General features: G+C 42.2%; 2 protein-coding genes across 3 annotated transcripts; both read right to left on the reverse strand.

Moving 5' to 3' along the window:
• Positions 1-6,332: 6,332 nt before the first annotated feature.
• On the reverse strand, positions 6,333-17,135 carry LOC139573884 (protein OSCP1-like). 2 transcript variants are annotated; one of them, XM_071397844.1, is made up of 10 exons: positions 16,864-17,135; positions 15,247-15,401; positions 14,401-14,538; positions 14,229-14,309; positions 13,581-13,684; positions 12,891-13,019; positions 12,582-12,651; positions 12,101-12,240; positions 9,828-9,891; positions 6,333-9,415 (listed from the first exon to the last, which is right to left on the reverse strand). In XM_071397844.1, the coding sequence occupies exons 1-10, from the start codon at positions 16,973-16,975 to the stop codon at positions 9,290-9,292; spliced, it is 1,119 nt and encodes a 372-aa protein (XP_071253945.1). In that variant the 5' UTR covers positions 16,976-17,135; the 3' UTR covers positions 6,333-9,289. The 2 variants fall into 2 exon arrangements, with proteins under 2 accessions (XP_071253945.1, XP_071253944.1); XM_071397843.1 differs by having other exon boundaries at positions 14,401-14,568.
• Positions 17,136-17,242: 107 nt separating this feature from the next.
• On the reverse strand, positions 17,243-19,356 carry LOC139573887 (cornifelin-like). Its single transcript, XM_071397848.1, has 4 exons — positions 18,850-19,356; positions 18,100-18,247; positions 17,809-17,945; positions 17,243-17,552 (listed from the first exon to the last, which is right to left on the reverse strand). The coding sequence occupies exons 2-4, from the start codon at positions 18,209-18,211 to the stop codon at positions 17,454-17,456; spliced, it is 348 nt and encodes a 115-aa protein (XP_071253949.1). The 5' UTR covers positions 18,212-18,247; positions 18,850-19,356; the 3' UTR covers positions 17,243-17,453.
• Positions 19,357-19,360: the final 4 nt, after the last annotated feature.

The following is a 19,360-nucleotide window of genomic DNA, read 5'->3' on the forward strand; positions in this document are numbered from 1 at the left end:
TAATCCTTCTACAAGCAGATTCTCCCATGCTGATCCAAATTTAGCATCCCTCTTTTGGAACAATAATCCCTCCCCCATCTACTAGTTTCGATCCAGTGGGTAGGTACAGGGGGATATAAAGGGTACAAAGTGATTTGGGCTGCACTAGTCTTCCTGTGTTGACTCAGCACAGCGTATGCCCCTGGCCACATGAAACACTTGTCAGCCTGTGTGGTTAACAGTGTCCAGCCCACAGCTTTTGATGAGGAAACTGTGAATCATACCTTAAGTGAGCTTAGAGGTAGAGCGGGACATACCATATCATTCTAGTGTTCTATTTAATTCTGTGGGAAGTCACCCTGCCTTGTAAGAGTGCAATTTGCATCCATGGATATGGCACATTCTCTCTTTACATACTTTAATTAGAACATGAAACATAGGGAATGATTGGTTTAGGAATATAATGTATATTTTTCTTGGTTTGTTTGTTATTTAACCCTTGTTTAAGAAAATAAGCAGACTGAGAAGACATTCTCATTTACGTGAACAACCTGGAGATGAGTAGCAGAGGAGAGGGAGTGCTTCAGTGACTTTGTTTTCCAAAGAAACCATGCCCTTGGGTAAGGCGCTGGTCTGACGTCTCTCTCCCCAGCAGACTGTTAGGAAGGCCTCACCTGAATCCCCCACCCACAGGTCCATTCAGCACAGCCATGTCTCAGCATGTTTTGACTGCTTGGTATGCACTGATCTTGTGTCTCTCTCTCTGTGTGTGTGTGTGTGTGAGTGTGAGTGAGTGATTGAAAGAGAGAATGTGTGGGTAGTAGTTGACTGAGGGAGAGGGTTCTTCAGAGACATGCCCAGACTATCTGTTTCTCTTTGACTTGAGGAGGCACTCAATTAACCCAAACCCATGCAGGTACAGCATTGTGCTGTTTCCATTGCAATCTTAATTGTAGGTGCAGACAAGGAGGGAGTTGAGGCCAAATTTGGGATGGGTGAGATTTGGACAGTGTTTGTGTCAAATATTAGGTTTGTATGTTATGATGGCTAATCCCATAATCCTGTGATGTTTTTATAGAGACGAGTTGACTACAGTCTTTCGTGACAGATTTGTTTCTGGGTGCCAATATTATGAGTTGACTGACTTTAGATGGGCAATGTGGGTGTCTTTATGCAAAGGTAAATGAGTGATAAAGTCACAACCCAGGGAGTGGGAGTAGACTTGTCACCCCTGTAACGAGAACAACTTTTTCAGTATTGCTCGATTCAAAACTAATTAAAAAATAATGTATCAGCAGTGTGTGGGCAAGGAGGTCACAGTGTGGGCGAGAATAAACTAGATGACAAGAAATGAGGAGCAATATTCTCCTCTCTCTTGCCTTGAAAATTACATGGAGGGATTGAATGAATGTGCTGAATCATGATTTTGCCTCAAGGCAAACTGTTTGTACTCTGAAGGTAACGAAAACTCCTGATTTTTAAAAAAACTCTTTCTGCACTCGCATACTGCTAGTCAAGCAGTATAGACATGACTAAATGCAAAAAGTTATAAAGCAACAGCTCCCTCTAGCGACAGGACTCCTCTACTACAACAACAAATGTAACCTTTATTTAACTAGGCCTAACTAAGTCAGGTTAAGAACAATATTCTTATTTACAATGACGGCCAAACACGGACGACCCTGGGCCAATTGTGCGTCGCCAATAGCGGACGGTTATGATACAGCCTGGATTTGAGCCATGGTGTCTGTAGTGACGCCTCTAGCACTGAGATGCAGTGCTTTAGACCGCTGCGCCACTAGGGAGTCCCATTAGTACCCAAACAGCTGTAGAGAAGCACTCTATTGCATCATCAAGGGCACATTAAAGGGCCAATCCACAATTGAAACAATAACAAAGAAGCCACCCCACCTGCTTTGGTAAAAAGCTGAGGAATGGGCCAGGAGAAATTTAGAATCAATGGGTATATATAATCAATTTATAAGTCCAACACTGGATGTATCAACTGCAGATTGCCCCTTTAAATATACATGAACACAGTACATTAATTAAACAATGCTAATGAGAGTTTCATATTTATTTACTTTTCAATCTATGTATTATGACATTTCTCTCTCATATATACAGTGGGGAGAACAAGTATTTGAAACACTGCCGATTTTGCAGGTATTCCTACTTACAAAGCATGTAGAGGTCTGTAATTCTTATCATAGGTACACTTCAACTGTGAGAGACGGAATCTAAAACAAAAATACAGAAAATCACATTGTATGATTTTTAAGCAATTAATTTGCATTTTATTGCATGACATAAGTATTTGATCACCTACCAACCAGTAAGAATTCCGGCTCTCACAGACCTGTTAGTTTTTCTTTAAGAAGCCCTCCTGTTCTCCACTCATTACCTGTATTAACTGCACCTGTTTGAACTCGTTACCTGTATAAAAGACACCTGTCCACACACTCAATCAAACAGACTCCAACCTCTCCACAATGGCCAAGACAAGAGAGCTGTGTAAGGACATCAGGGATACAATTGTAGACCTGCACAAGGCTGGGATGGGCTACAGGACAATAGGCAAGCAGCTTGGTGAGAAGGCAACAACTGTTGGCGCAATTATTAGAAAATGGAAGAAGTTCAAGATGACGGTCAATCACCCTCGGTCTGGGGCTCCATGCAAGATCTCACCTCGTGGGGCATCAATGATCATGAGGAAGGTGAGGGATCAGCCCAGAACTACACGGCATGACCTGGTCAATGACCTTAAGAGAGCTGGGACCACAGTCTCAAAGAAAACCATTAGTAACACACTACGCCGTCATGGATTAAAATCCTGCAGCGCACGCAAGGTCCCCCTGCTCAAGCCAGCGCATGTCCAGGCCCGTCTGAAGTTTGCCAATGACCATCTGGATGATCCAGAGGAGGAATGGGAGAAGGTCATGTGGTCTGATGAGACAAAAATAGAGCTTTTTGCTCTAAACTCCACTCGCCGTGTTTGGAGGAAGAAGAAGGATGAGTACAACCCCAAGAACACCATTCCAACCGTGAAGCATAGAGGTGGAAACATCATTCTTTGGGGATGCTTTTCTGCAAAGGGGACAGGACGACTGCACCGTATTGAGGGGAGGATGGATAGGGTCACGTATCGCGAGATCTTGGCCAACAACCTCCTTCCCTCAGTAAGAGCATTGAAGATGGGTCGTGGCTGGGTCTTCCAGCATGACAACGACCCGAAACACACAGCCAGGGCAACTAAGGAGTGGCTCCGTAAGAAGCATCTCAAGGTCCTGGAGTGGCCTAGCCAGTCTCCAGACCTGAACCCAATAGAAAATCTTTGGAGGGAGCAGAAAGTCCGTATTGCCCAGCGACAGCCCCGAAACCTGAAGGATCTGGAGAAGGTCTGTATGGAGGAGTGGGACAAAATCCCTGCTGCAGTGTGTGCAAACCTGGTCAAGAACTACAGGAAATGTATGATCTCTGTAATTGCAAACAAATGTTTCTGTACCAAATATTAAGTTCTGCTTTTCTGATGTATCAAATACTTATGTCATGCAATAAAATGCAAATGAATTACTTAAAAATCATACAATGTGATTTTCTGGATTTTTGTTTTAGATTCCGTCTCTCACAGTTGAAGTGTACCTATGATAAAAATTACAGACCTCTACATGCTTTGTAAGTAGGAAAACCTGCAAAATCGGCAGTGTGTCAAATACTTGTTCTCCCCACTGTATATATTATACACACATACAGCTGAAGTCGGAAGATTATACACTTTAGCCAAATACATTTAAACTCAGTTTTTCACAATTCCTGACATTTAATCCAAGTAAATATTCCCTGTCTTAGGTCAGTTAGGATCACCACTTTATTTTAAGAATGTGAAATGTCAGAATAATAGTAGAGAGAATGATTTATTTCAGCTTTTATTTCTTTCATCACATTCCCAGGGGGTCAGAAGTTTACATACCCTCAACTAGTATTTGGTAGCATTGCCTTCAAATTGTTTAACTTGGGTCAAACGTTTCGGGTAGCCATCCACAAGCTTCCCACAATAAGTTGAGTGAATTTTGGCCCATTCCTCCTGACAGAGCTGGTGTAACTGAGTCAGGTTTGTAGGCCTCCTTGCTCGCACTCGCTTTTTCAGTTCTGCCCACAATCTTTTTATAGGATTGAGGTCTGGGCTTTGTGATTGCCACTCCAATACCTTGACTTTGTTGTCCTTAAGCCGTTTTGCCACAACTTTGGAACAATGCTTGGGGTCATTGTCCATTTGCCACCAAACTTTAACTTCCAGACTGATGTCTGGAGATGTTGCTTCAATATAGCCACACCATTTTCCTCCCTCATGTTGCCATCTATTTTGTGAAGTGCACCAGTCCCTCCTGCAGCAAAGCACCCCCACAACATGATGCTGCCACCCCCATGGGATTGTGTTCTTCGGCTTGCAAGCCTCACCCCTTTCTCCTTCAAACATAACGATGGTCATTATGGCCAAACAGTTCTATTTTTGTTTCATCAGACCAGAGGACATTTCTCCAAAAAGTACGATCTTTGTCCCCATGTGCAGTTGCAAACCGTAGTCTGACTTTTTTATGGCGGTTTTGGAGCAGTGGCTTCTTCCTTGATGAGCGGCCTTTCTGGTTATGTCGATATAGGACTCGTTTTACTGTGGATATAGATACTTTTGTACCGGTTTCCTCCAGCATCTTCACAAGGTCCTTTGCTGTTGTTCTGGGATTCATTTGCACTTTTTGCACCAAAGTACGTTAATCTCTAGGAGACAGAACGCGTCTCCTTCCTGAGCGGTATGATGGCTGCGTGGACCCATGGTGTTTATTCTTGCATACTATGTCTTGTACAGATGAACGTGGTACCTTCAGGCGTTTGAGAATTGCTCCTAAGGATGAACCAGACTTGGGGATGTTTACAATTTTTTTTCTGAGGTCTTGGCTGATTTCTTTTGATTTTCCCATGATGTCAAGCAAAGAGGCACTGAGTTTGAAGGTAGGCCTTGAAATACATCCACAGGTACACCTCCAATTATGTCAATTAGCCTATCAGAATCTTCTAAAGCCATGACAATTTTCTCGAATTTTCCAAGCTGTTTAAAGTCAAAGTCAACTTAGTGTATGTAAACTTCTGACCCACTGGAATTGTGATACAGTGAATTATAAGTGAAATAATCTGTCTGCAAACAATTGTTGGAAAAAGTACTTGTGTCATGCACAAAGTAGATGTCCTAACCAACTTGACAAAACTATAGAAATGTGTGGAGTGGTTGAAAAACGAGTCTTAATGACTCCAAACTAAGTGTATGTAAACTTCCGAATTCAACTGTATATATATTTTTTTGAATCTTTAATATTGCACCAGAAAAAAAAATACATGTACACCTCATGATAAATAAATAATTCCATAAATATACATCTTGGACCATCTGTCATATTGCATTAAAGAATCAGCTGTTTCGATACATTGTGGTTACATTAGTGTTGTGTCACACTTTCTCCATTAACCCATATCATCCCATTTGATGGTGACATATTGCAAAAATTCACATACAATATATTTACAAATAATTTGTCTTCCGTTATTTGAAGACACAAAAAGGTCACCCTAAACATACTGTATATATTTATCCCATACCAAAAAATAAAATCTAGGTACAGTAGAACTTTCAAATGACAAGTGCACTAGAGTTTCTTTCAGTTCCACCAGTCTCTTTAGGTCAGGGGTGTCAAACTAAATCCCTAGAAGGTCGTGTGTTTGCTGTTTTTTGTAATTTTCTTTCAATGTGTGTCAAGTTAAAGCCTTGAGAACTAGATGAGAGGAGCGAAAACCCGCATACACAAAGCGCTCCAGGAATTGAGTTTGACACCCTCTAGTTTAGGTCGTGTTCATTATTTAATTACTCAGTCAGACAGAGTAAATCAGATTATCAAAATTGTAAATACTGTATTACAGCAGATATGTGATAGAGAAAACAGCATTATATTAACATCACGCGGTGATAAATTAAATGTATTTTTTATTTTATTTAACTAGGCAAGTCAGTTAAGAACAAATTCTTATTTACAATGACTGCCTAGGAACAGAGGGTTAACTGCCTTGTACAGGGGCAGAACGACAGATTTTTACCTTGTAAGCTCGGGGATTCGATCTAGCAACCTTTCGGTTACTGGCCCAACACTCTAACCACTAGGCTACCTGCCGCCCCGAAGAGAAAGTTACTATTTATCTGGGAGGAAAAGTAACAAGAAATATTGTTTAACGTGACATTCACGGAATGTCAACTTTAAATACATTGATTGAAGCGGGCTCAGCAGAGCAGAAACCATTGAATGAATTGGAACAAATAGGTCCCAACGACTCCATTTGATGTTTCAGTGCGACCAAATACAACAGTTCTGTACTATCTGTAACTAAAAATAAAAAAACTTGAGATTACCACCATAAAAGCACAAAATACAAAATCAACCAGGTTATTAGGTACACCACCCAGTTCACAAAAATGGATCGCTCTTACAGACAGTGAGTCTGGTGGCCTGCTATATGAAGCAGACAGACAGGCATCGAGTTACTGTTAGATTGAACGTTAGAATGGGCAAAACGAGTGACCTAAGCGACTTTGAGCGTGGTATCATCATCGGTGCCAGGTGTGCCGTATCCAGGATCTCAGAAACGTCCGCCCTCCTGGGCATTTCATGCGCGACAGTGTCTAGGGTTTACCAAGAATGGTGCAACAAACTAAAAACAGCAGTCCTGTGGGTGAAAAACAGCAGTCCTGTGGGTGAAAAACAGCTCACTGATGAGAGGGGTCAAAGGAGAATGGCAAGAATTGTTCAAGGTAACAGGTGGGCCACAAACAGACATACAGTGAGGGAAAAAAGTATTTGATCCCCTGCTGATTTTGTACGTTTGCCCACTGACAAAGAAATGATCAGTCTATAATTTTTATGGTAGGTTTATTTGAACAGTGAGAGACAGAATATCAACAAAAAAATCCAGAAAAACGCATGTCAAAAATGTTATGAATTGATTTGCATTTTAATGAGGGAAATAAGTATTTGACCCCTCTGCAAAACATGACTTAGTACTTGGTGGCAAAACCCTTGTTGGCAATCAGAGGTCAGACGTTTCTTGTAGTTGGCCACCAGGTTTGCACACATCTCAGGAGGGATTTTGTCCCACTCCTCTTTGCAGATCTTCTTTAAGTCATTAAGGTTTTGAGGCTGACGTTTGGCAACTCGAACCTTCAGCTCCCTCCACAGATTTTCTATGGGATTAAGGTCTGGATACTGGCTAGGCCACTCCAGGACCTTAATGTGCTTCTTCTTGAGCCACTCCTTTGTTGCCTTGGCCGTGTGTTTTGGGTCATTGTCATGCTGGAATACCCATCCACGACCCATTTTCAATACCCTGGCTGAGGGAAGGAGGTTTTCACCCAAGATTTGACGGTACATGGCCCCGTCCATCGTCCCTTTGATGCGGTGAAGTTGTCCTGTCCCTTTAGCAGAAAAACACCCCCAAAGCATAATGTTTCCACCTCCATGTTTGACGGTGGGGATGGTTTCTTGGGGTCATAGGCAGCATTCCTCCTCCTCCAAACACGGCAAGTTGGGTTGATGCCAAAGAACTCCATTTTGGTCTCATCTGACCACAACACGTTCACCCAGTTGTCCTCTGAATCATTCAGATGTTCATTGGCAAACTTCAGACGGGCATGTATATGTGCTTTCTTGAGCAGGGGGACCTTGCGGGCGCTGCAGGATTTCAGTCCTTCACGGCATAGTGTGTTACCAATTGTTTTCTTGATGACTATGGTCCCAGCTGCCTTGAGATCATTGACAAGATCCTCCTGTGTAGTTCTGGGCTGATTCCTCACCGTTCTCATGATCATTGCAACTTCACGAGGTGAGATCTTGCATGGAGCCCCAGGCTGAGGGAGATTGACAGGTCTTTTGTGTTTCTTCCATTTGCGAATAATCACAGAAACTGTTGTCACCTTCTCACCAAGCTGCTTGGCGATGGTCTTGTAGCCCATTCCAGCCTTGTGTAGGTCTACAATCTTGTCCCTGACATCCTTGGAGAGCTCTTTGGTCTTGGCCATGGTGGAGAGTTTGGAATCTGATTGATTGATTGCTTCTGTGGACAGGTATCTTTTATACAGGTAAGAAACTGAGATTAGGAGCACTCCCTTTAAGAGTGTGCTCCTAATCTCCGTTTGTTACCTGTATGAAAGACACCTGGGAGCCAGAAATCTTTTTGATTGAGAAGGGGTCAAATACTTATTTCCCTCATTAAAATGCAAATCAATTTATAACGTTTTTGACATGCATTTTTCTGGATATTTTTGTTGTTATTCTGTCTCTCACTGTTCAAATAAACCTACCATTAAAATTATAGACTGATAATATCTTTGTCAGTGGGCAAACGTACAAAATCAGCAGGGGATCAAATACTTTTTTCCCTCACTGTAACAGAGCAGTACAACAGTGACGTGGCGAAGGGCATCTCTGAACGCCGAACGGCATCTCTGTGCACAACGCACAACTTGTCGATCCTTGTCACGGATGGGCTATTGCAGCAGACAACACCGGGTTCCACTCCTATAAGCTGAAAACAAAAAGAAGCGGCGGCTCCAGTGGGCACGCGATCACCAACACTGGACTACTGAGGAGTGGAAAAACATTGGCTGGTCCGACGAATCGCATTTCCTGATGCGTCATATTGATGGCAGAGTCAGGATTTGGCATAAGCAGCATGAGTCCATGGCCCCATCCTGCCTGGTGTCAACGGTACAGGGCGGTGGTGGTGTAATGGTGTGGGGAATATTTTCCTGGCACAAGTTAGGTCCTTTGATACCAGTTGATCAACATTTGAATGCCAGAGCGTATCTAAACATTGTTGCTAAACAGGTGCATCACTTCATGGCTACTGAGGGGTCCAACCCGGTACAAGATGGGTGTACCTAAAAAACTGGCCACTGAGTGTATATTCAAGCTTATGATGTTTCCCAACTCTCTCTTTTGCAAAATGCACAGTCTTGCAGAGAGTTTACAGTTGGTCCTTGCTGAACAAATTAATTGACCTGCTCACGTCACATCAGCATCGAAAAGCTCGACAGACAAACAAAGATGAGGTTTGTGTTGTGTGTGCTTTTGTTAGACAGCTGCCATATTTGCAGAGTGAGACAGACGGCACAGCACAGCAGAGCAGACAAGACACTGTCCTACAGTAGAACACACCGTTCCTAACCAACTCAGCCTTGAGCCCTGCCCTCGGATTCTGGTAACCACGGTAACTGTCACAGCCCGTCCATCATGGCCAGAAGGTCATCCCCTTTACTGCTGGCACTCAATGGGCACAGCTCGCCAGCCTCCTCCGTGAAGTCCCCCATGATCTTGACCAGCTCTGCATTGGCTTGATGGTTCTGAAAGAGAAGGCAAGCCACCAATGGCAGATCTGAAAGGTCTCGTTTGGGGAGGGGCTTATGTTTGATTACGGTACATCGTGTTCGACTGGCCCATCATGACCCTAGTGCATGTCAGATAACCTACAATCCTTAGCCTGTCAATTACAGAAGCTATTCAAACTGGGCAGCATGTCTGATCATTGGTTGTTCGTAAGTGCTAAGAGATGACTGCACGGAGGGAGTAAGTCTCCTGTGACAGGTTTTCATGGGGGACCATTTTGACGGTTACACCACAGCATGTACAGTAGGACAGTCTCAATCTATGAAATGCTTCCATATCATCCCTTCAAGTTACATAAAAGCATGTTATATGGTTGAATATTTATCTAGCCTCTGTGACAGAAAGAATACAGGTTAGAATTAACTTTACCTTAGACGCTTGGATTTTTATGACGTCATATGAAAACTCGTTTGGTCTCGATATCAAGGCCTCCCTGGAAGACAAATCGCCATTATTGTTAAAGGCCCAGTGCAGTGAAAAACATGATTTTTTCCCCTGTGTTTTAGACACTACATGACCGAAAGTACACGGACACCTGCTCATCTAACATCCCCTTCCAAAATTATGGGCAATAATATGGAGTTTGTCCCCCCTTTGCTGCTATAACAGTCTTATGGGATGGCTTTCCACTAGATGTTGGAACATTGCAGCGGGTCACTGAGGTCGGGCACTGATGTTGGGCGATTAGTCCTGGCTCGCAGCCGGCGTTCTAATTCACCACAAAGGTGTTCGATGGGGTTGACATCAGGACTCTGTGCAGGCCAGTCAAGTTCTTCCACACCGATCTCAACAAATCATTTCTGTATGGACCTCGCTTTGTGCACGGGGGCATTGTCATGCTGAAACAGGAAAGGGCCTTCCCCAAACTGTTGCCAAAGTTTGAAGCACAGAATCGTCTAGAATGTCATTGAATGCTGTAGCGTTAAGATTTCCCTTTACTGGAACTAAGGGGCCAAGCCCGAATGAAAAACAGCCCCAGACCATTATTCCCCCTCCACCAAACTTTACAGTTGGCACTATGCATTGGGGCAGGTAGCGTTCTCCTGGCATCCGCCAAACCCAAATTCGTCCGTCAGACTGCCAGATTGTGAAGCATTACTCATCAGTAAGGAACACGTTTCCACTGCTTCAGAGTCCAATGGCGGCGAGCTTTACACCACTCCAGCTGACGCTTGGCATCGCGCATGGTGAAATTAGGTTTCATGAAGAACAGTTCTTGTGCTGACGTTGCTTCCAGAAGCAGTTTGGATCTCGGTAGTGAGTGTTGCGACTGAGGACAAACTATTTTTACACACTAAGCGCTTCAGCACTTGGCGGTCCTGTTCTGTGAGATTGTGTGGCCTACTACTTCGTGGCTGAATCGTTGCTGCTCCTAAACATTTCATCTTCACAATAACAGCACTTACAGTTGACCGTGGCAGCTTTAGCAGGGCAGAAATGTGACGAACTGAGTTGTTGGAAAGGTGGCATCCAATGACGTTGCCACTTTAAAAGTCACTGAGCTCTTCAGTAAGGCCATTCTACTGCCAATGTTTGTCTATGGAGATTGCATGGCCGTGTGCTCGATTTTGTAATCCTGTCAGCCACGGTATGTGGCTGAAATAGCCAAATCCACTAATTTGAAGGGTGTCCACATACCATTTGTATACATTTCCACAGTAATATTGTAAAAATTACGATAATGCCCTTTTAGTGGAAGAGCCATTTGAAAAGACTGGCTGAAATATCAGCTTGTTTTGATGGGATGGAGTTTTGGATTGCCTGGTGACATCACCAAGCGTAAATGAGTTAATAGACCAATAAGAAAGACAGTTCATAACCTCTCTGCCAATAATAGCTAGTTTTCAGTTTCCCCTCCCCACTCAGACCACTCCCAGACAGTCCGAGAATTTGCTCTGCTAAGAAGCTCGTTTTTTTTTTTTTAAGTACTTAATTGTAAGCCAGAAACAATTTGATATTGAGATGAAAACGGCTACACTGGACCTTTAACACTGATACTGATTCTTAACAATGACAGTGATTTTTAACACTAGTCTAATTTAACATAATTCAAAAATCAGGTTCAGTTCGTTTCATCATGTTGTGAGGAGTACTGTTGTAATTCCTTTTTGAATGTTTTTTTATTTACCCCCCCCACCCCAATTTTGTGACATCCAATTGGTAGTTACAGTCTTGTCCCATTGCTGCAACTCCCATACGGAATCGGGAGAGGCGAAGGTCGAGAGCCATGCGTCCTCCAAAATAACAACTCGCCAAGCCGCACTGCTTCTTGACACGCTGCTCGCTTAACCTGGAAGCCAGCTGCACCAATGTGTCGGAGGAAACATGTCAGTGTGTGTGCGCCTGGCCCACCACAGGAGTCGCTAGAGCGCGATGGGACAAGGACAACCCGGACGGTCAAACCTTCCCCAAACGACGCTGGGCCAATTTTGCACAGCCTCATGGGTCTCCCGGTCGCGGCCGGCTGCGACACAGCCCGGTATCGAACCCGGATCTGTAGTGACACCACTAGCACTGCGATGCAGTGCCTTAGACCACTGCGTCACTTGGGAGGCCCGATACTGTTGTAATTCCATATTTAAATGTATCCACAATGACACATAAATACAACAAAACAATGCTCATAACATAAGAGGACTTACTCTTCTTCCTCATCGGTGGTAAAGAGGTTGACTCGGAAGCCACTGTCTGCATTTCCTGGTTTCTGGACTTCCATACCCCCCATTAACCTGGCCAACATGTTCAGCTCCTCTTTGGCCAGGGGGTTTGGAGCTGTGTTGATCTGTATACACAGTGAAGGTGCGCATAATCATTAACATAAACACATGAATTGCATGATTTAGCTGTTTAGGTCATTTCCCATTGAATTTAAGGCTGGTTTCCATTACATTTAAGGCTTAATTACAGATGAAGCTTAGTCCGACTTGGACAAATTGTCCTTACTATAGCCTAATCAATGATGAAATATCACAGATATCAATACTATTTTGACCCTTTGTCAAAATATTATATTGTAGGACATACAGTAACATGACATTTATGAGCAAAAATGCAAGGCCTTGCAGGATAAATGCCTGTAAGAAAATAAATACAACATAGTGATTAAGCAAAATTCCAACTCACCGACTTTTGTTGTGCAGAGTTTTTGGATGTCCCTGACATGTGTGTTTCTACCGGACGGCTTACACTGTACCTGTGGGTAAACAGAAGCCAAGCACTTGACAAGCTGAAATACAATGTACCATCACGGGGGAGGCAAATAAACCTGTCACTGTGTAAATTATTCACAAAAAAATTTGCAGTGACTTTGAGCTACCATGTTGATTTAGGCCTACAGTATTTGACCATTGACCACAGTAGAGAATTTAGTAGTCTCAGTGGGGGTAAGTGCAGAAACGTCAATGGTTGTCAATAGTGTGGAGCAGCACATACATGTTAGTGCCCAGCTTGATGACCCTCTCTCCAAACATCTCAAAGGAGCCCTCGCGGAGAACACTGGTGTAGTTCCCACCGTTACGGAACTGCAGTCTCTTCACCTCTTCGCCATTGCAGCTGAACATTCTGATGGTAACAAAAAAATACTTTTAACATCATGAGGCAACTGATCATTTCCTAAAGATAATTTCCCAGAAGACACGTCTAAAAATACAAAGAGGATACTGTTCAAGATGGACCTTGTCTCAGACGTTTAGCTAAGGGGTTGCAATGTACTTGTAACAGAGTGGTCACTAGTCTGACATCATCTGTCTACACTTTCACATTGTTCAATCTCAAAATTCGCCACGTGAGCTTAAGTTCACGTGAATTAAGCACAGCTGCACTCGATCCCTTGGCAAATAGAGCTGTGCTAAAAGCAAGCTTTTCTAAATTTAGATAGCTGCTCATTCAACACCCTCAGTAATGCAATTACCTGCAGATACGCAGGTCTAAATTAAGCCGACGTCTGCAAAAGGAAAGCAAGTAGATGCCATCAAAAAGCACAAAACACAGTAAAGAAAACAAAAACAATGGATACTGCCATATTCAACGCATCTAATAAAATTGAGATTTTGCTCTATTGCAACAAACTTGGCTTGGTTGGATTCCATGTTATTTGGGTGTGAACAATTATAGCTGTGGTACCTGATAAGTCCTGGGATGTGTGTTCCGTGGGGCACAGGACCTGAGATCGGGAGGACAAAACGTCCGTTGGAATTCTGCACTTTGTCTTTGAGGAAGATGGACACCTGCAAATGCAGGTGAGCAAAACGTAGTGATAATTGTGTAACACTTTGTATAATCTGTCATGGACAGACAACTAAAACATAAATGACACCATAGATCTGTCCTGATACAACGGGATGTGTGAGATAACGAGCAGCATTAGTTCCGGTGCTTTTGACAAATCAAGATTTTGCAGGTGTTAGCATCTGACCAATTACGCAAGAATTTAGTTCAGGGTTAACCGAGATTACACTGTGTATAATTCATTATGATGGGGTTATAATGCATTGTAAAGGGATAGTTCACCCAAATTACAAAATGAAATACTGGTTTCCTTACTTTGTAAGCAGTCTATGGACAAGTTATTACAGCAATTCATCCTTTGGTTTAGCTTCCTGGTTTAGCACTGTTTTCAAATGCTAACGTTTTAGCAGTTGACACAAAGTCATGCTACTATTAACATTTTTAATCTCTGAAACCCATCAAAAGATGCCACACTCCCCCTTCCCAACACACTCATCCTCTGTTGAAAAAGTTAGACAAACTTCTGCGAGATCATGAACTCACCCTTATGTGCATGTCTTGAAAGAAGATGAGGAGCGTTTGCCGGATGAGCTGAAATTCGCCACTAGACAAGGGTGTGTACATCTATAAATAAGAACACAAAACATGCAGTGAATAAGAGATCACACTGAACACTCAGCGGAGGTTTGAGCAATTGAAGGGAAGTTTATTGTACCTCTGTGAGCTGTCTGTATGTCTCGTCAACCTGGCTGAGAATGCTTGGGGTGTCCTTCACAAAATCCTTGATGGCATCCATATGGTTGAAGGACACAAGGAGGATATCTTTGGCCCGCGGGCAGAGGAGCACCTGGTACTTGAAGGCCATGGTCATCAAGTCATACAGCTGTGTGCATGAACAACAGTCATATGGATGATGATGGGTTACTGTTATGCTCAAAAATATCTGCTGCCAGTTCATAATGTACACCAGATGGAGCCCTCAGCATACTTGCACAAACTAGGATTATGCTCTGCAGGTGGATTTATGCAACATTTAGGTTTATAACCAGAATTAATACTTCAAAATGCTGAAGATATTATGTTTGATAGCCTATATAAAACCACTTTATAACCAACAGATAGAACTCTTCAAAAATAGTCAAGCAATGATGGTGCAATAAATGATGAAAGCTTTAAAACCCCATGTAGACCTATATTTTTTAAGTGACTTGGGCAATTTCACCAAGTACCTAGGAGTAAGACAATTAAAGTGTCACTGGGTACAGAGGATGTGATTCTGAGAATGTAATGATAAAAATTGTAATGTCGTCATGACAGCTACTCAGCTGTTAGATAAACCCCTTTCTCAGAAAGGGGATAACAACTCGATGGCCTTTCACTTCCGATAAAGGGTCCTTTAAAATCAGGGATGAAACGGACGAAAACAGACTGAAACACGGAGAGATTACACATCCTTGTCCAATAAGGAACACCTATTTTTGTTTTCTGTTGTAAAACCTTTTGAAATGTTTTGCTACAGCGTGTCCTGAACATGAACCAGGTGACACAATTCCATCCATACCTTGTCCATGCTGGCCTGGTTGAGTCTCATGATGGAGGCATGGGCCAGTCGGTCAAACACGGTCCTGAGGGTCTTCTTGGAGTACAGCTCCTGTGGCTTGAACAGCTCCTCCAAAAACGTTTTATTGAACATGGTGGTGATGATGTCATTCATAACTGGCAGAGTGAGGGCACAAGGTTGAGGTCAGGTCACAAGTAGGGAACTGGAATAATGTCGGTCTGTAAAGTTAGACTCATCAAGATGGCATCATCAACATAAACATTAGGTCTTTCCAACTTAAAGACATTAGATTTTTTTTCCCACAAACAACCAAATCTGCTAAGACTGTCATTATTGGCTCTTCCTAACGTAGGCATGCAAATTGGAAAGAGCCCATGATATAACACAGTCTTGATATAACACAGTCTTGATAGAACTGGGTCCATGTTCAACAAGTGTCTCTGAGTAAGAGTACTGATCTAGGATCAGGTCCCCCTGTCCATTAATTATAATCTAAAAGGCAAAACGGATCCTGGATCAGCACTCCTACTCAGATGTATTATGAATCCGAGCCCTGGTTTTAACTGTTGATGTTTGTAAATGTGAAGTCACCGCCTTGTTTATGATTATGACAACTGGGGTGTATTCATTACGGAAACTGTTAAACCAAACAGAAGCAAACTGAGCAAACAGAATGAAACGGGGAAGGACCTACCTGAATTTGTCCAATAGAAACTGGGTGAGTGTAATTTGTGGAACGTTTCAACAGGAATCTGTTCCAAAAACTTTGGAAAGTACATGGTTTGCCAACAAGCAAAGCATACAAAGTAGCATGATCAGTTCACCTAGCTAATTAGCTGCCGAAAAACGTAATTAAATAGCCCACTCCCTACAACTTTGTATGCTTTGTTTGTTGGCAACCTTGTTATGAAGTTTTTGGAACAGATTCCTGTTGGAACGTTCCACAAATTATACCCACCCATAGAAACTCTCGTTTGCTTTTCCCGTTAGGAGTAAGCGGTTTTGCAACAGAATCGGCGTAATGATTACACACCTGGCAGAGTCTACCTTTAAAATCAAGAAGTCCCGTGCTCAAAGGAGTCTACCTTTAAGTAAGCAGATGTGCATTCTATAGGCAAGGTTTAATGTCCACCTATTCCCAATTGCCCTAAGAAAGCAACAGCCTTTTAAACCATCAGCAGCTTGCAAAGTTATTTGATTGGGAGGTAGAAACCGGATTTCTCTGTAATAAAGCCCATGGCTGAAATCTCTACAATCTTGGGGGCAGAGTGAATGAATATCTCTGGGCAAAGATTTCATCCAGATTGTTCTACCAATGCAATACTCTGTTGGTTTCCTTGAAGGACTCAAAGCAGAGCATGTAGGTCTAGAGATGCATTGCATGTGAAACATCAAAATACCTCTCCTTCTGTCATCCTCTATCCAATCAGCTACAAGTACAATGAAGAATTTGCAGGTTAAGACAAATGAATGTACTCCAAATAATGGCAAGCAGTTTGTGAACATGACAAGGTCAGTGACTCACCTGTTGGTCAGGTAACTAGTTGAATTCTAGCCTAATACAACCAGACAGCTAAGCTAGCTAACGTTAGCTGGTTAGCTAACTATAAATGTTACCTTTCTTGGCTTTGTCAGCTGGAATATTCTGAGCTCTTAGGCGTTGATCCAAGATGTAGAGCATTTCTCCACCGAGATTAATAAAAAGCAGGGGTAGCGTCCTCGAAGACATATTTGTCGTATTGTGCTGGATAGCTAGCTAGCGAAATATCCCCTTTCTGTCTTGTTTAAGCGTATGTAAGCTTCCACTTGGTTGCCAGGTCACGAAGAAAAAGCACCAATCGGGTAGAACGTAAGCTAACGTGCAAATATTTGTTATTTTTTTGTTCACATCAGGAATTGAGACGTAACGGTTCATGATAATTTATACCTCAGTGTTATGAACGTCCCTGATACATCAGCCTGTAAATCATCCTGAAAAGGACAACATGACATTGGAAACAAGAAAAAACTGAACTTTATTGTACATATGATGTTCATACATGGTGCTATGAATTCTTTGCGCAGTACTGTTTGAGGGTAGGGGGTCAAATTTAATCAATACACAAGTTAAAATGTACATAGTATAACAATGACGATTTGTATCAACAATATGTGACATGAGGTTAATTTAACTTCCACTTGAAAATGTCTTCAATTGACTGTACAAGTCAAACGTCCCCATTCCTGATGCGAATTTCACGGGCCATCCTGCACATCTCAAAGAATCCACAGCAACAGGTCATCAACGCATCATTGCATATCGTCCCCTGTAAGAAAATATGATGAGAATGAATCAACCAAATATTTGACAGTTCAAGTTCCTCAAGCTAGGGAAAACCACTAGGCTAATTTGTCAATATGTGTACTGATGAAATGGTTCCTTCCTGTCTTTCATAATAAAAGGGTTAGACTGGCTGGGACAGGAATGAGTTGCAGTTCTCCCTATTGTGCATTAAAATGACATACTGAATGCATGAATGCCTCACCATTCCTAATTTCTTTAGGCTCCTAAGGGTAACATACCTGAATCCCATAGGTCAATCTCATGTGTGTCCTCATGGCTGTCATGCCTCCTGGAACACAGGCCAGGCATGCGTTCTCGCCATACTTGTTAGCTGTGTAGCAACTCAATGCTAGTGGGCAGATGAAGCCCAAGGCACCTGTATGACAAAATTTTACCTTATTGTAAAATCCAAAAAACAGGAAACACATTTTACTTGAAACACTTGACAACCATTAAACCCTATGGTATGGAACCAGATAGGCCTACTTAGTGATGATATTTAAGGTCTTATTATTTGTCTCAATACTCACAGACTAGGATGTCACTGCAGCAGGAGCACAGCCCAGTGCTCCACTCGCCTGTCTGCACATTTGTCCCATAAGAGCCAGCTCCTGGCTGGTGGGTGATGACTGGGTTCGACATGTCAATCAAATGGGGTCAGCTTCAGTCACCTAAAAACTAACCACATCCAACAGTGAGCACAGTGGTTGAAGTTTGATCATTTCCCCAATACAGCTATAAAACAAAACTAGCAGTATGTAAACTGTTGTGGGATGGGAAATGTTCATTGTTGTTTTTTTCCTTCCTTCGAGATAATTGCATATAGGAAGGTTCACATAAAAGTTCCATACACTGGTACTCAAGTAATTTTCTTTGGTACTCAAGTTTATACACAGGTCCATTCATACCCTGAACCACCGTCTTACTTCATATACTGCAACCCTATTATGTATTGCAATAGGTTTTAATATAATTGCATATGTAAAATGGGATATTGTTGTATTGGCATTTCAGTAAAGACTAATAATAACTGTTATATAACTTAGCTATCATCACAATTGTACAAGGACAAGACAAGGTGTTAAGACTCTGAGAAACTACTTCAAATACTTTGTATACTCTGGTGTACAAATATGCCAAATGTTATAGATGTACATCATTTTTTAGTGTTTATCAGAAAGATGTAAACCTGAACATTCTAGGTAGTTTATTGATAAGTAGTTACTCTATTGTAGCTTTTTCTATATACGTGAGAGCAGAGGAAAGAGCATGTCACTCACCTATCTTGTCTCCAGCTCTGAGCATCTCCAGATCTGAGTCGATACACTTTAACAGGAAGTTGTGATACTAAAGCTGTGAACAAGCGCTGGTTACACACTCCTACTATATTTCTCAAGACAACTCTCAACAGTAGTGCAAACACAAAAATGCACAGTAGAACAGTTAAGCTGTTTAATAACCTCACCATTCCTCAGAATTATAGGTTTCAAGGTCAATTCACAGGTGACAGATTGTGAGTATAACCTTGGTTTAACATATGAGGTCGATAAACACCCAATATCTGATGTTCTGTCAGTTCTCGTAAACACGAGCTATGTTCAGGGAAGTCATCATATGATTAATCTTGCACTTCAGTTTCAACCACAGGGCGTAATGTTCTTATTTCTCATATCTTTCATTAGTATTTTAATCAGCATCAAGTAGTGTTTTATCCCTTTCAATTGGGGTAGTTACACATCACCAAACAAGTGACTATACGTGATCAAAGTGAAACACGCAACAAACAAAAAA

This window comes from Salvelinus alpinus, chromosome 4 (assembly GCF_045679555.1).
Source record: "Salvelinus alpinus chromosome 4, SLU_Salpinus.1, whole genome shotgun sequence".
NCBI lineage: Eukaryota > Metazoa > Chordata > Actinopteri > Salmoniformes > Salmonidae > Salvelinus > Salvelinus alpinus.

Excerpts from the sequence above, each read along its gene's own strand:
- LOC139573884 (XM_071397843.1), bottom strand. The coding sequence starts at position 16,975 with ATGTCTTCGAGGACGCTACCCCTGCTTTTTATTAATCTCGGTGGAGAA. Across the intron at positions 15,402-16,863 it reads AGCTGACAAAGCCAAGAAAG|TTATGAATGACATCATCACC; the intron begins GTAACATTTATA and ends TCACTCTGCCAG. Across the intron at positions 13,020-13,580 it reads CACATCCCAGGACTTATCAG|AATGTTCAGCTGCAATGGCG; the intron begins GTACCACAGCTA and ends TGTTACCATCAG.
- LOC139573887 (XM_071397848.1), bottom strand. The coding sequence starts at position 18,211 with ATGTCGAACCCAGTCATCACCCACCAGCCAGGAGCTGGCTCTTATGGG. Across the intron at positions 17,946-18,099 it reads CTGCAGTGACATCCTAGTCT|GTGCCTTGGGCTTCATCTGC; the intron begins GTGAGTATTGAG and ends TTTGTCATACAG. Across the intron at positions 17,553-17,808 it reads GATTGACCTATGGGATTCAG|GGGACGATATGCAATGATGC; the intron begins GTATGTTACCCT and ends ATTTTCTTACAG.